This window comes from Geotrypetes seraphini, chromosome 1, assembly GCF_902459505.1.
Source record: "Geotrypetes seraphini chromosome 1, aGeoSer1.1, whole genome shotgun sequence".
In the NCBI taxonomy this organism is placed as follows: Eukaryota; Metazoa; Chordata; class Amphibia; order Gymnophiona; family Dermophiidae; genus Geotrypetes; species Geotrypetes seraphini.
Window position 1 is genome coordinate 27,148,871 of NC_047084.1, and position 13,641 is coordinate 27,162,511.

General features: G+C 44.9%; 1 protein-coding gene across 6 annotated transcripts in view; it reads right to left on the reverse strand.

The window, feature by feature from the left end:
* The window catches only part of GFM2 (GTP dependent ribosome recycling factor mitochondrial 2), a 201,894-nt gene that overhangs the window by 178,575 nt on the left and 9,678 nt on the right, over positions 1 to 13,641 (reverse strand). For all 6 annotated transcript variants that reach the window (XM_033929287.1, XM_033929289.1, XM_033929285.1 and 3 more), the window contains exon 3: positions 7,263 to 7,350. In XM_033929287.1, coding sequence (XP_033785178.1) covers positions 7,263 to 7,350 — 88 coding nt within the window. The remainder of the gene's footprint in view (positions 1 to 7,262; positions 7,351 to 13,641) is intronic.

Genomic DNA, 13,641 nt, shown 5'->3' on the forward strand with positions numbered 1-13,641 from the left:
GCGTTTACAATTGATGCAAAATGCAGCGGTCAAACTGATCTTTGGGCTGAGGAAGTTTGACCACGTGACACCCTACTACCGGCAGCTGCATTGGCTGCCAATGGAGGCGTGCGTAAAGCTTAAATTTGCCTGCTTCTGCTTCAAAGCACTACACGGACTTGCCCCTAAATATATAACTGACCTTTTCGTCTTCTCAGCCAACAGACACAAGAGAAGCTCACATTCCAACTTCGTTTCCCCCCCAGTGAGAGGTTGTAAACTGAAAAAACACCATGAACATCTTCTCTTGCACCAAGCAGCATCATGGGGTAAAGACCTAGAACAATTGCTTTCGCCCACTACTTATGAGGAATTTAGGAAACGTCTGAAAACACACCTGTTCCTAAAGTATCTAGACAACTGATCCTCTCTTCTCTCTCCCCTCTATAGCGATTAACTTGTTCTATTGATCACTCTCTCCTCAAAAATGGATTTCCTGTCCTATTTACCCTCTTTCTTCCTCCCCTCTTAAAGTCAATCAATTTGTACCTTTGCTTAATCTTTGTAAACCGCATAGAACTTCACGGTATTGCGGTATATAAGCTGTTATTATTATTATTATTATTATAAAAATGGATTAAAGTCACAAATCAAAGATAAAATCAAGCAAAATGGCACTTAATGTATAGTATAGCTGAAACAAAAATTTAAAATAATATTATAGTATATAATAAATGTAATATAAAAATAACCACAATACTAGCAGATAAATACTAAAATGAAACGCATTAACAAAGACAATAATTATTCTGCATAGTCCAATACTTTAATCCCAGATTCCAACCCTCTAAACCAGGGGTGTCCAACCTTTTGGCTTCCCTGGGCCGCATTAGCTGAAAAAAATGTTTCTGGGGCAGCACAAATGCGCAAATCCTGCAGCAAGACTGAGGAGGGAGCTGGCAAGACAGTAAACACCCAGGGGCAGCAGAGGAAAACACTGCATCGCCCTCGTCTGGGGCCGCACAAAATACTTCACTGGGCTGCATGCGGCCCTTGGGCCGCAGGTTGGACACCCCTTTTTCCCCTCTATGTTTGCTAATAATATAAATCAAAATACCCCCTGTTTGAAGATTACATCCCCCTCTTAACCAGCACTTCAGTTCCCAACCACACCCAACTGGCACTTCAGTCCTACCACCTCCCTACCTGCTAATCTACACTTGTTTTCACCCCTGCTCGATGAACACTTCAGTGCTACCACCTCCCCATCTGTCCCTCCTCCTCCCAAGGCTTACAGCATTGTTCTTAGCGGCACAGTTCTTTTTCTTGTCTGAAGTGGAGGCCAATGCTGTGTGTTGGGCCGGAGTGGGGCCATGCGCATCTGTGCATGCTCAAGGCCTCTGCTGGCTCTTTTCCTTTCTGAGATTCTCGGAGAGGGTGGGAACCAACAGGCCTTGATCATGCGCAAATGTGCAAGGCCTCACTCCGGCCCAACACACAGCATTGGCCTCCGCTTCAGAAAGGAAAAGAACTGTGCTGCTAAGAACAGTGCCAGTCAGCCAGGGGGAGGGGGAAGGGACACAGATGTGCCGGTCATCGGATGGGGAGGTAGTAGCTTTAAAGTGCCCGTCGAGCAGGGGGGGAAAACAAGTGCAGGTTAACGGGTAGGGAGATGGTAGGACTGAAGTGCCAGTCAGGTGTTGTCGGGAACTGAAGTGCTGGTTAGTGGTAAGGAGGTGGTAGCACCCTCCCTCCTTCCTTTACTTCTTCCCTGGTGGTCCAGCATGTATGTGCTGAAATCTTCCTTTGTAAAAGTAGCAGCCAGCGATGCACCTGGGCCGGCACGCAGGAGCGAGCTTTTCGTACTCTCAGCTGGCCCTGTACCGCTCCTTGATAGGCTGCAGCGAGTTCTCGTGGCTCTCACGGTAGCCTATTAAGGAGCAGTTCAGGGCCGGCTGGGAGCATGAAAAGCTCGCTCCTGCGTGCCGGTCTGGGTGCGCCGCTGGCTGCTACTTTTACAAAAGGAAGATTTCAGCGCATACACGTTGGACCACCAAGGAAAACGTACACGAGGGAGGGTGGTAATTATTAGTGTCAGCCAGGGCAGGAGAAGGAAGGGATCTCTCCTGTCCCGGCCTACCACTAGGGCAGAGGCTGGGTTAAGTTAAGGGCAGAGGCTGGGTTAGAGGGCAGAGGGGAATATGGGACAATCAAGCCATTGTGACATCACTGATGAGGTTGGCTCTTTTTAGGGGGAAGAGGGTACAGGGAATGAAGGTGAGACAGTGTTCAGAGCCTGGCAGGGAGGGGGGCTTGGTTCAAAGTCTGGTAGGGAATGGGACTGAGTGCAGGGCAGGGAAGGAAGGGGGCTGAGTGCAGAACCTGGCAGGGCAGGACACTTGAATATTAAGCCGCCTGACTTATATTCGAGTCAACCATTTTTCCTCCTTTTTGGGGGGAAAATGTGGGTCTCTACTTATATTTGAGTATATACGGTAGATTTGTTAGGAACTGGGCAACCTCCTGAGAAAGGGGGAGCCTATTCCAAAAGAATAGACTCCACCTCAGCTGGGATGGAACTAGGCTGCTGGCACTAACATTTTTTTTCCAATTCTTTAAATAGGAGAGTGAGCAGCTTTTAAATAAGATGGGGAGGAAAGCCAACAGTCATCCAGGAAAAGATGGTTCGGTGTGGAGCATCCTTGAAGGATATTATTGGAACAGGATTATTTAGGGAGTCCCAAAGAGAGGTTTCAATAATGGTGAAAGAAAGCCAGGAGTGTTAAAGAGGAAGGCAGAGTAAAGGACACAAATTATCCCTGTCATCTTCTCAGCAGCCTATAGATACAGGGAAAAACACAATCTGTGTCTATATACAAATGCTTTACATCAATTCTGTCGATCCCTATAAGTCTAGAATTATCATTATTTTTCTTGGCAATAATTTCAGATTTATATATAGTGTAATCATAGTTTTCCAGGCAACCTTTGATTCCAGTGTGTTGGTGTTCTTCCTTTTCTAATCTGCATTTTTAAGCTGCAAGAGATCTTTGTCAAATCACTTATTTGGTTTCCTATTTCCTTATCTTTCCTTAATAATGGAACCATCTTATCTAACAAAATAGTACTGACTGAATTCCAGTTCTCAATCAGATTCTGAGCTGCATTAAAATCATCTAATATCAGACTTCCAATCCTACTCAGTGAAGGTTCAATTTTAGGTCTGTTTTCTTTGATTATATTGGGCTGTGACAATTTCCTCAAGAAATCCCTCCAATTAATTTCAAATTATAACAAATATTGATCAAACCAAGGGACATGCTGTCAATTATTAAACTGAAATGTTATTCAACGCATGATTGGAAAATGTTAACAGGTTCAAAGTGTGGCCTTTCATGTGTTTCTTGTTCACTATAACAAACTAAATTCACATTACTTAAAAAATTCAATAACTCATCACTTTACAATCCAAGTTAAAATTTCCCAGCAACAAAACATGGGGCTATATTATATCATCCACGCAGATATGAAAATAAACACTGTGTTTTCAACTGACCTAGTTTTTAACTACTTCAACATACATGGGGGACATTTAAGATGGACTGAGTCAAAAGCTGAAGTAATATCCAAAAAAAAAAGAAAACAAAAAGCAACCCTTACTTCTTTGGAAAGCTATCACCAAGTTGGACGCAACTGTTTTGAATCTCATGCGTAAGGTTGAACTTTTATCACAATATTTGGAAAAGTCAGAACAGAGTCTACAGAGCAAATGCTTGAGGCACCCAGAACTGCACGGACATCGCTGTGATGACATCACGCATATGTGTGACATCATCACGTCAACGTCCGCGCATTTGCAGAGGCCCTCCAGATGGGCCCTGAGATGCCAGTAGGGGGTGCCAGCAGGGAAGAGGGCCGGAGAGAAAGAGAGGCACTGGCGCCAGCTGATTGCCTACAACAGTGTTTCTCAACTACTTCAAGCAAAGTACCCCCTAAGTCTTAACAAATATCAACTGAGTACCCCAACCACAGACCTCCCTAGGCTCACCCAAGCTCTGCCCCAGATCTCATCCGCTTTACTAATTGTAATGCAATTTTTTCCATTTATTTTTCAAATACACACAATATACACAGCAGATATAAATTTTCAAAAATGACACATTTCAATCACTATATTGAAAATAAAATCATTTTACCTACCTGCGATCCTCTTCAGGCTGCTGTAATTAGCTTTAAAGGTGAGACTGGGAGGCCGGGAGGGAAGCGGGAGGACGCTAGAGAGAAAGGGGAAACATGCAGGCCTTCGGTGAACTGGGCAGCGTTGGCGCTGTACCGCATAGGCAGGCGCCTCTTCCTCCTCAGTGTGCTGCGGCACACTTGGAATCTCAGGAGGCACACAGTTTGAGATACACTGCATTAAAGGTACTGTAGCTACTGCAGTGAAAGATAATATTGTCATCCACCATAGGTTGGGGCAAATTTAAAACTTTAACAAGAGAGTGAATTTCAGAATTTTGAATTTTCCTACAGATACTAGAGTGGCTCCTTTGGATTCTTAACAGAAATATTTAATTGAAATACTAAAATAGTCTCAGAACTAATTCCTCCACTTAATAAAATTTATTATTTGTCTTCTAAATTGCCTGAAACCACTCCTGAAAAACAAAATCAGGATTTGGGACTTGGAGAGGATCAAATGAGAGTTCTAAATGAAGGAAAAAAATATAGCTATTAAAGATTTATCTGCAATTCTGGAAGATTCATTATCAAATGTTTCAACAGCAGCTACTCTGTTAGCTTTATCTGTATTCGAGCAGGATATGAATGTTGTTTTGAGATTGTATTATAAGAGCTCACAAAAGTTATTTTGTGGCCAAAGACTCTGGATGTTTTCTGATATTACAAGATCTGCTTAAGAGAAGAAGTATTTGAGTGATGAGACTAGGGGCTCCTTTTACAAAGGTGCGCTAGGGCCTTAACACGCACAATAGCAGGAGACTGCACTGGACCACCGCCAGTTTAAAAAAGTACGGGAGGGTGAGGACAGGCTGCTTCAGGTTGAGGGTGGGCTGCTTCGGGCTTCCCAGCATCAGACCACCAGACACACCCCTCTGTAGAGAAGGAAAAACCAAGAAAAAAAATTCTGAACCAAATTTTTTTTCCTTGGTTTTTCCTCCTCTACAGGGGGTGCGTCTTATGGTCAGGTGTGTCTTATCGATTGAAAAATATAAATGTATCATACTCATTCATTTATACTTTTCAATCGATAAGACGCACCTGATCATAAGACGCACCCCCTGTAGAGGAGGAAAAACCAAGGAAAAAAAATTTGGTTCAGAATTTTTTTTCTTGGTTTTTCCTCCTCTACAGAGGGGTGTGTCTGGTGGTCTGGATTTTTTATGCTTTCAGACAGACTTCCTGGGTCACCAGGCCGCACAGTGGTATAAATTATTATCTGGCTATTTAAATAAGAAACCAAAAACTGGACTTAGAAATATTTGGAGCATTGAGTATTGGGGTTCAAGAAGGGATTGGGCAACTTTCTGAAGAAAAGGGGATAGAAGAGTATGGATAGAGGACTACTACACAGGTCCTGGTCCTGATGGGCCTCCGCGTGTGCGGACTGCTGGGCATGATGGACCTCTGGTCTGACCCAGCGGAGGCAATGCTTATGTGCTTATGTAAGCATCAAATTAGTGCGTCTCAATGGCCACGTATTTGGTCCTGGAGGATGAAGTGTACAATGTCTGCATCTATGAGGCAAACATGGTTTTTCCTGTTGCAGAGAGCACTCTGGACTCCTGTTTGTTTACAAAAATTGGATTGCTCTAAGTCTAATAGATGTTGGCATTGTCATCTTGAAGCTGGAACTTTAGATCATTTATTGTTTTATTGTCCATTCATTAAGGCTTTTTGGGAGTCTATTTGGGATCAAATAAATTGTTTGTTGGAGAACCATGTAGCATTGTCATATGACACAATTTTATTTGGCATGTCTATGAGAGGTAAATGTCAAATATCTGCTAATAATAACAAGCTTTTATTGATATTAACAGGAGTTGCCATCCAACAAATAACACATAATTGGAAGGACTGTAGAAGACTGAATTATTGTTTTTGGTGGTCTTCAGTTTGTCATGTGTATAAAATGGAAAGAGTGTTGGCTGTTCAAAAAGGTTATTATAATAAATTTAAGGATGTGCGGGGACCTTTATTAAATTATAGTAATGAATAAGTTACACTTTTCCCAATCTTAATACACATGTGGATTTGGGAGGGAGATTTCTTGTTTTTCCATTAAGAATATATAGATGATTGTCGTAAGATATTATTTTTATGTGGTATATATTAGTTGTATATGAATTTGGGAGGGGGGTGGGGGTTAAATCTTCTTGGTGTATGATATTGAAAATTTTTCAAGTGATGTTGTATTATATTTGGTTGATATTTACTGTACACTTGATGTAAGTTTAAAAATGAATAAAGAAATTATAAAAAAAGAAAAATATAAATGTAAAAAGCCACCATTATAAATCCATTTTTCTTTAAAATCCAGTATTAACCTATCAAACTTAGATGTCATTAAAGTCTCCACACTATGATTTTCCTGGAATGCAAGCTGTTGTGGATCTACAACAATTTATTAGTTCTACAGTGTTACCAGACGCATGCAGTGCTGCACACTGTACACGCAAGAGACGGTCCCTGCTTAGAAGAACTTACAATCTAATTAATAAGTAGAATATGTCAACACAGTTCTTTAGCTGCAAAAATACTCTTATGTTCAATTACTTTGGTAACAATATCATACACTCAGTTAATATGTGGCAAGACCTGGCGTTCACCTGGCCTTGGGACACACCAAGCTAGTCTAGTTTACAAGATAGCCACAATGAATATGCATGAGATAAATCTGAATGCACTGTCCCTCCTGTATGTAAACTGATTTCATGCATATTCATTGTTATCCTGAATATATAAGTTGGTGTGTCCCAAGGATTGGGTTGAGGATTGCTATTTTAGACAGTAGAATGTGAAAGCTATATAAAGGTGTGAAGACTTTTACAAAGCACTGTACTTCTGGGGTAACCACTGTTAGGCATAGGTCTCTTATTTACTAAACACAGGTAGGATTGTGGGGTAGTAGGATCTACCTGAAAAAGAAGACTTGGTAAAGTACATAGTTCTCTCTATTGGTGATAAATTCATACTGTCAGTCACTACCCATTATTTTTAGGATGTAAATGCCTAAGGAAATTGTACCATAGTACTATTAACAATACCTGATGGGGAGCTGTAATCTCTTTTCCTGAAGTCTTGATGGTTTTTTCTTCCCAAATGCACAGACCTCACTCTCCAGCACTGCTTGCACTACGGAGAAAAATAAAGTGTGAAATTCCTTGAATGTTATAATTGTTAGATAGAAAAGAATTACATTAAAAGGAGTCTCTTATAAACCAGATAAAACCAATAAGTGCAATTACAAAGCTAGTGCCAGCATTACATTACTGCGTGCTGGCTGTGTCCAGTCTGCAAGCAAAGGATTATGGGATATTATATTAAACAAACCCTGGGAATGTCTGCAGATAGACTGAATGGCCCCTGCCCATTCAATCTAACAAAAGAGCTTGGAATTCCACTAAATGACTCCTAAAAGCCTAGTACTTGAGATTAACAAAGAACCTTTTACATAGTACTGGGGAGTATCCTGCAAAACCCTGGACTTTCAAAAAGATATGATAAGAATAGATACTTAAGGAATTCAGACACAGAATGGCTCTACTACTACTATTAATTCTATAGCACTAGCAAATGCATGCAGAACTGTACAGAGTCACAAAGAAGAAGACAGTCCCTGCTCGAAAGAGCTTACAATCTAAACAGACAAGACAGACAATTAGGATGTCATGGATACAGTTAAGGGGAACAGTCAATCAGCTGGCTAGGTTGCTGGGCAGAGGAGTAGGGTTATGAATTAAAGGCTTTATCAAAAAGGTGGTTTTTCAGTCTGCTTTTAAACAATTGGAAGGGAAGGGGCTTGGCAGACAAACTTGGGTAATTTATTCCAGGCATAGGGGGCAGTTAGATAAAAGGAATGAAGTCTGGAATTGGAAGTGAAGGAGAAGGGTTACCAGAGCCATCGTTTCAAACAGATACCAAATTGTGACAGAAAAAGATATTGGAAGTTACGATTTTTAGAACAAACGCAAACCTATACAACAGGCTTCAAAATCTCTGACCCCTCTCTTCTTTCTTGCTCCTTCCTCTCTGCCTCTTCATACCTATACACCCACCATTCAGAGACGCACTCACACTATTCATTTAGGCAGGGCAAGGGCTCTCTGCTCTTATTCATTCAGGCAGGACATAGACATGCACACACAGAAGCAGCTCTAAATCTAATTTTATCCTATATTTGTAAACGCCTATTCCTATAAACTAAAATAAAACTTAGATTTGTTTATTGGGTCATCAACCAAATAAGGAGCTCGACTCGGTTAACAATGATTTAAAAAGATACCAAAAAGATGAAAAGAAAAAACAAAGTAAGGAAAAATATTAATGCAGATATTATACTTCTTATGCACCTACTAGCTCTTGTCTCATCATCTTACTTCCCATTGCCTCCAAGGCCTGAACCCAGGACCCAAAATTAGATTAGACAATACAAAAACACAAACGATTACAGCTAGCTGAAAAGATCATCTCTTCAACTAAAGATGCTCTTTAGCAAAACTCAAAAAATATTCGAAATCGATTCACCGATTTGAATCGATTCAATTTTTTAAAAAAATCAGCCACCCGATTCAATGGTCGACCCTTCCCCTGTGCCTTCCTAAAACAGGAGCTGCAGTGCTGCCTCTTGCTGGCCATCTGTTGCTGCTCCTGCTTGAGGGGGGAGGGTCAGTCAGAAAGGCCTCCCCCAGCTTGCTCACTCTTGCCTCCCCCAGCTTCCCCGCTCTTATCTTCTTAACGCTAATAGGGCAGTTTGCAGGCTTGCTGGTGTTATAGTGATCCCTGCAGCTGCCCGTGGTCCTCAGCGGCACATTCTTTCTGCTACGTCCTGCCCCTGCTCTGACGTCAGGGGCAGGATCGCGGCAGAGAAAACGTGCCACTGAGGACCACGGGCAGCTGCAGGGATCGCTATAACACAAGCGAGCCTGCAAACTGCCCTATTAGTATTAAGGAGGTAAGAGCGGAGAAGGTGCAGGCTGAGGGGGGAGCAGGCGTTCGTTTGAGAGGGGAGCAGGCCTTCGCGGCAGGGAGGAGAAAATGTGCCTTCGCAGCGGGGGGGGGGGGGGGGAGCAGGCGTTCGTTTGGGGGGAGGGATCAGGCCTTCGCGCGGGGAGGAAGAGAGAAAGTGCCTTCGTGGGGGAATAGGTCTTTGTGGCGGGGAGCAGACCTTCAGGGCAGGGAGGCAGGTCTGTGCAGAGGGAGGAGGAGGAAGAGTTCCTTTGGCGGTGGGGAGGCAGGCCTGTGCAGAGGGAGGAGGAGGAAGGAGTAAGAGGGGAGGGGAGATGCCAGACCTGGGGTAAAGTGAAGGGAAGAGAGAGACCAAAAAGAGGGGGAGGAAAGCAGAGGAGAGGTGCTGGACTAATGGAGAGAAGGAGAGAGAAATGCAAGACAACAAGGGGAAGGGTACAAGAGGGACAGATACTGCTCCAAAGTAGATGGGCAAGGTGCAGGATGTCAGGAGCAATAGTAGGAGAAAGCCTGTACCTGGGGAAGGGGATACAGGAGGTAAGGAATAGAGAAAGAAGAACTGGATATGGGGAGAGATAATATGCTGGGCATGGAGGGAGCATAGGAACAGGACACAGAAGAGAGATGCTGGATGAAAGGGTAGATGAGAAAAGGGGAGATGGTGGATCTGTGGATGGTGGGGTCCATCGCTGCAGCTGCGGGGGATGGAAATGAAAAAAAGGAAAGATGCCAGACCTCCGGGGGAGGAAAGGGAAACAGAAGGGGAGGACAGAGATGGAAGATGGATTGTTAGCATGGAGAAAGAAGAAAGAAGGAGAGCCTGATCAAAAGGCAACCAGACCAACATGGGACCAATAAGATTTGAAAAATGACCAGACAACAAAAGGTAGGAAAAATAATTTTATCTTCTGTTTTGTTATTACAGTATGTCAGATTTGAAATGTGTATCCTTCCAGAGCTGGTGTTGGACCGCAAACGTGAGCTAGGATTTAATAGAGAGAGGAAAGCAATGTTACTTACCGTAACAGTTGTTATCCAGGGACAGCAGGCAGCTATTCTCACTAGTGGGTGATGTCATCCGACAGAGCCCCGATGCGGATGTCTCACAAGCATACTTGCTTGAAGAAACTTCAGAAGTTTCGAGATGCCCGCACCGCGCATGCGCGAGTGCCTTCCCGCCTGATGCACTGGGCGTGTCTCCTCAGTTCAGGTAGCTAGCAGAGAAGCCAACCCAGGGGAGGTGGGTGGGACGTGAGAATAGCTGCCTGCTGTCCCTGGATAACAACTGTTACGGTAAGTAACATTACTTTATCCCAGGACAAGCAGGCAGGTATTCTCACTAGTGGGTGACCTCCAAGCTAACCTCAATGGGATGGAGGGAGAGTTGGAAACTTAGGAGAATAAATTTTGCAATACTGTTTGGCCAAACTGTCCATCCCGTCTAGAGAAAGTATCCAGACAATAGTGAGAGGTGAAGGTATGAACTGAGGACCAAGTGGCAACCTTACAAATCTCCTCAATCGGTGTCAATCTAAGGAAGGCTACAGAGGCCGCCATTGCTCTGACCTTATGGGCTGTGACTTTACAGGGAAGGGGTAATCCAGCCTGGGCATAGCAGAAAGAGATGCAAGCCGCCATCCAGTTGGAGATGGTACACTTCGAGACAGGGCGTCCCAACTTGTTTGGATCAAAGGAGACAAAAAGTTGAGGAGCAGTTCTGTGTGGTTTGGAGCGATCCAGGTAGAAAGCCAAAGCACGTTTACAGTCCAGAGTGTGAAGAGCTGATTCTCCAGGATGAGAATGAGGCTTTGGAAAAAACACAGGAAGAACTATGGATTGGTTGAGATGAAATTCAGAGACCACTTTAGGCAGGAATTTCGGATGAGTGTGAAGGACCCCCTGTTCATGATGGAATACTGTGAAAGGTGGATCCGCCACTAAGGCCTGAAGCTCACTGACTCTGCGGGCAGAAGTGAGGGCAACAAGAAAAACCACTTTCCAAGTGAGAAACTTCAGCGGAGCCTTGTTGAGAGGCTCAAAAGGAGGTTTCATAAGTTGAGAAAGGACAACATTGAGGTCCCAAACCACTGGAGGAGGTTTGAGAGGAGGATTGACATGGAAAAGTCCTTTCATAAATCTGGAAACCACAGGATGAGCAGAGAGAGGTTTCCCTTGTAGAGGCTGATGGAAAGCCGCAATTGCACTCAGATGGACTCATATCGATGTAGACTTGAGGCCAGAATAAGAAAACTGCAGAAGATAGTCCAACACTGAAGATAGGGAGGCTCGTTGAGGCTCCTTACGATTAGAAACACACCAGGCAGAAAATCTAGTCCATTTTTGGGAGTAGCATTGTCTAGTAGCAGGTTTTCTGGAAGCCTCCAACACATCCCTCACTGCTTTGGAAAACTGGAGGGGAGTTACGTTGAGAGGAACCAAGCTGTCAGATGGAGAGACTGCAGGTTGGGATGGAATAGAGATCCTTGTTGTTGAGTAAGCAGTGAAGGAAACACTGGAAGGAGGAATGGCTCCCTGCTGCTGAGTTGAAGTAGAAGGGAGTACCAAGGCTGTCTGGGCCACCGAGGAGCTATCAGAATCATGGTGGTATGGTCGGATTTCAGCTTGACCAGAGACTTTTGAATGAGAGGAAATGCATACAGAAAGAGATAGTCTAGGAGTCTAGGAGAAAGGCATCTGCCTCGAGGCGATGAGGAGTGTAGATCCTGGAGCAGAATTGAGGCAGTATGAAGTTGTGGGGAGCCGCAAAGAGGTCTATCTGAGGCATCCCCCACTGAGAGAAGATCTGATGAAGGGGCTTGGAATGGAGAGTCCATTCGTGAGGCTGGAGAAGACGACTTAAGTTGTCCGCCAAGGCATTGTCCGCCCCCTGAATGTAGACAGCTTTGAGGAAGGTGTTGTGGCGAATCGCTCAATCCCAGACTGAGAGCTTCCTGGCAGAGGGAGGCCGATCCCGTGCCCCCTTGCTTGTTGACATAATACATGGCGACCTGGTTGTCTGTGCGAATGAGGACCACCAGGTCGTGAAGTAGATGTTGAAAAGCTTGAAGGGCATTGAAAATCGCCCTGAGTTCCAGAAGATTGATATGGCACAGCCGGTCCGCACTGGTCCAGAAGCCTTGGGTGCGAAGACCATCCAGATGAGCTCCCCATGCATAGGTCGAGGAATCGGTCGTGAGAACCTCCTGGTGGGGAGGAATGTGAAACAGCAAACCTCTGGATAGATTTGAAGAGATCATCCACCAACGTAGAGACTGCTGAAGAGCAGGAGTGACTAGGATGTGACGAGTCAAGGGATCTGACACCTGTGTCCACTGAGAAGCCAGGGTCCACTGAGGTATTCCGAGGTGAAGTCTGGCAAAAGGAGTCACATGAACCGTGGAGGCCATGTGGCCCAGGAGAACCATCATGTGTCTCGCTGAGATGGACGGGCGAGACGACACTGACTGACAGAGATGAAGTAGAGCATCCAGGTGCTGTGGTGGAAGGAATGCCCTGAGCTGGACAGTATCCAGAACCGCCCCGATGAATGGAAGAGACTGGGTCGGATGCAGATGAGATTTGGGAAAGTTGATTTCGAACCCCAGGCTCTGCAGAAACCAAATAGTCCTTTGGGTCGCCAAGATGACCTCTGAAGCCGAGGCAGCTTTGATGAGCCAGTCGTCGAGGTAGGGAAACACCTGAAGACCATGGTTCTTGAGTGCAGCGGCCACCACCACCAGACACTTCGTGAAGACTCTGGGAGACGAGGACAGGCCGAAGGGAAGCACTCGATACTGCAGATGCAGATGTCCCACCCGAAATCTGAGGAATTTGCGAGAGGCCGGATGAATGGGAATGTGAGTGTAGGCCTCTTTTAGATCCAGAGAGCATAACCAGTCGTTCTGCTCGAGGAGGGGGTAGAGAGAAGCTAGGGTCAGCATGCGAAATCTCTCCTTGACCAGGAACTTGTTGAGCACCCTGAGGTCCAGAATAGGACGCAGGTCTCCCATCTTCTTCGGAACAAGGAAGTACCGGGAGTAAAACCCTCGGTTGTGTTGGTCCACAGGGACCGGCTCGACGGCCCGAAGCCGGAGCAAAGCCTGAGCTGACTGAGGAAGAAGGGCGGTCTGCGTCAAGTTGGAATGATACTCTCTTGGAGGATGATCCGGGGGGACCCGATGGAATTGAAGAGAGTATCCCTCCCTGATGATGGTAAGGACCCAAAGGTCGGTGGTAATAGCCATCCATCGATGGTAAAAATGATGGAGGCGACCCTCAATTGGAAAAACAGGGGATAGCAGAACGGTGTTGGTTATGCTCCCTACAAGAGAGTCAAAAAGGCTGAGGAGCCTTGGAGACAGCAGAAGGCTGGGGTTTTTGTTGAGACTTCTGCGGTGGCTGTCTCTTCGCAGGTTGCCTCGCAGCAGGAGCCTGCCTGGGAGTGTAACGCCATTGGTA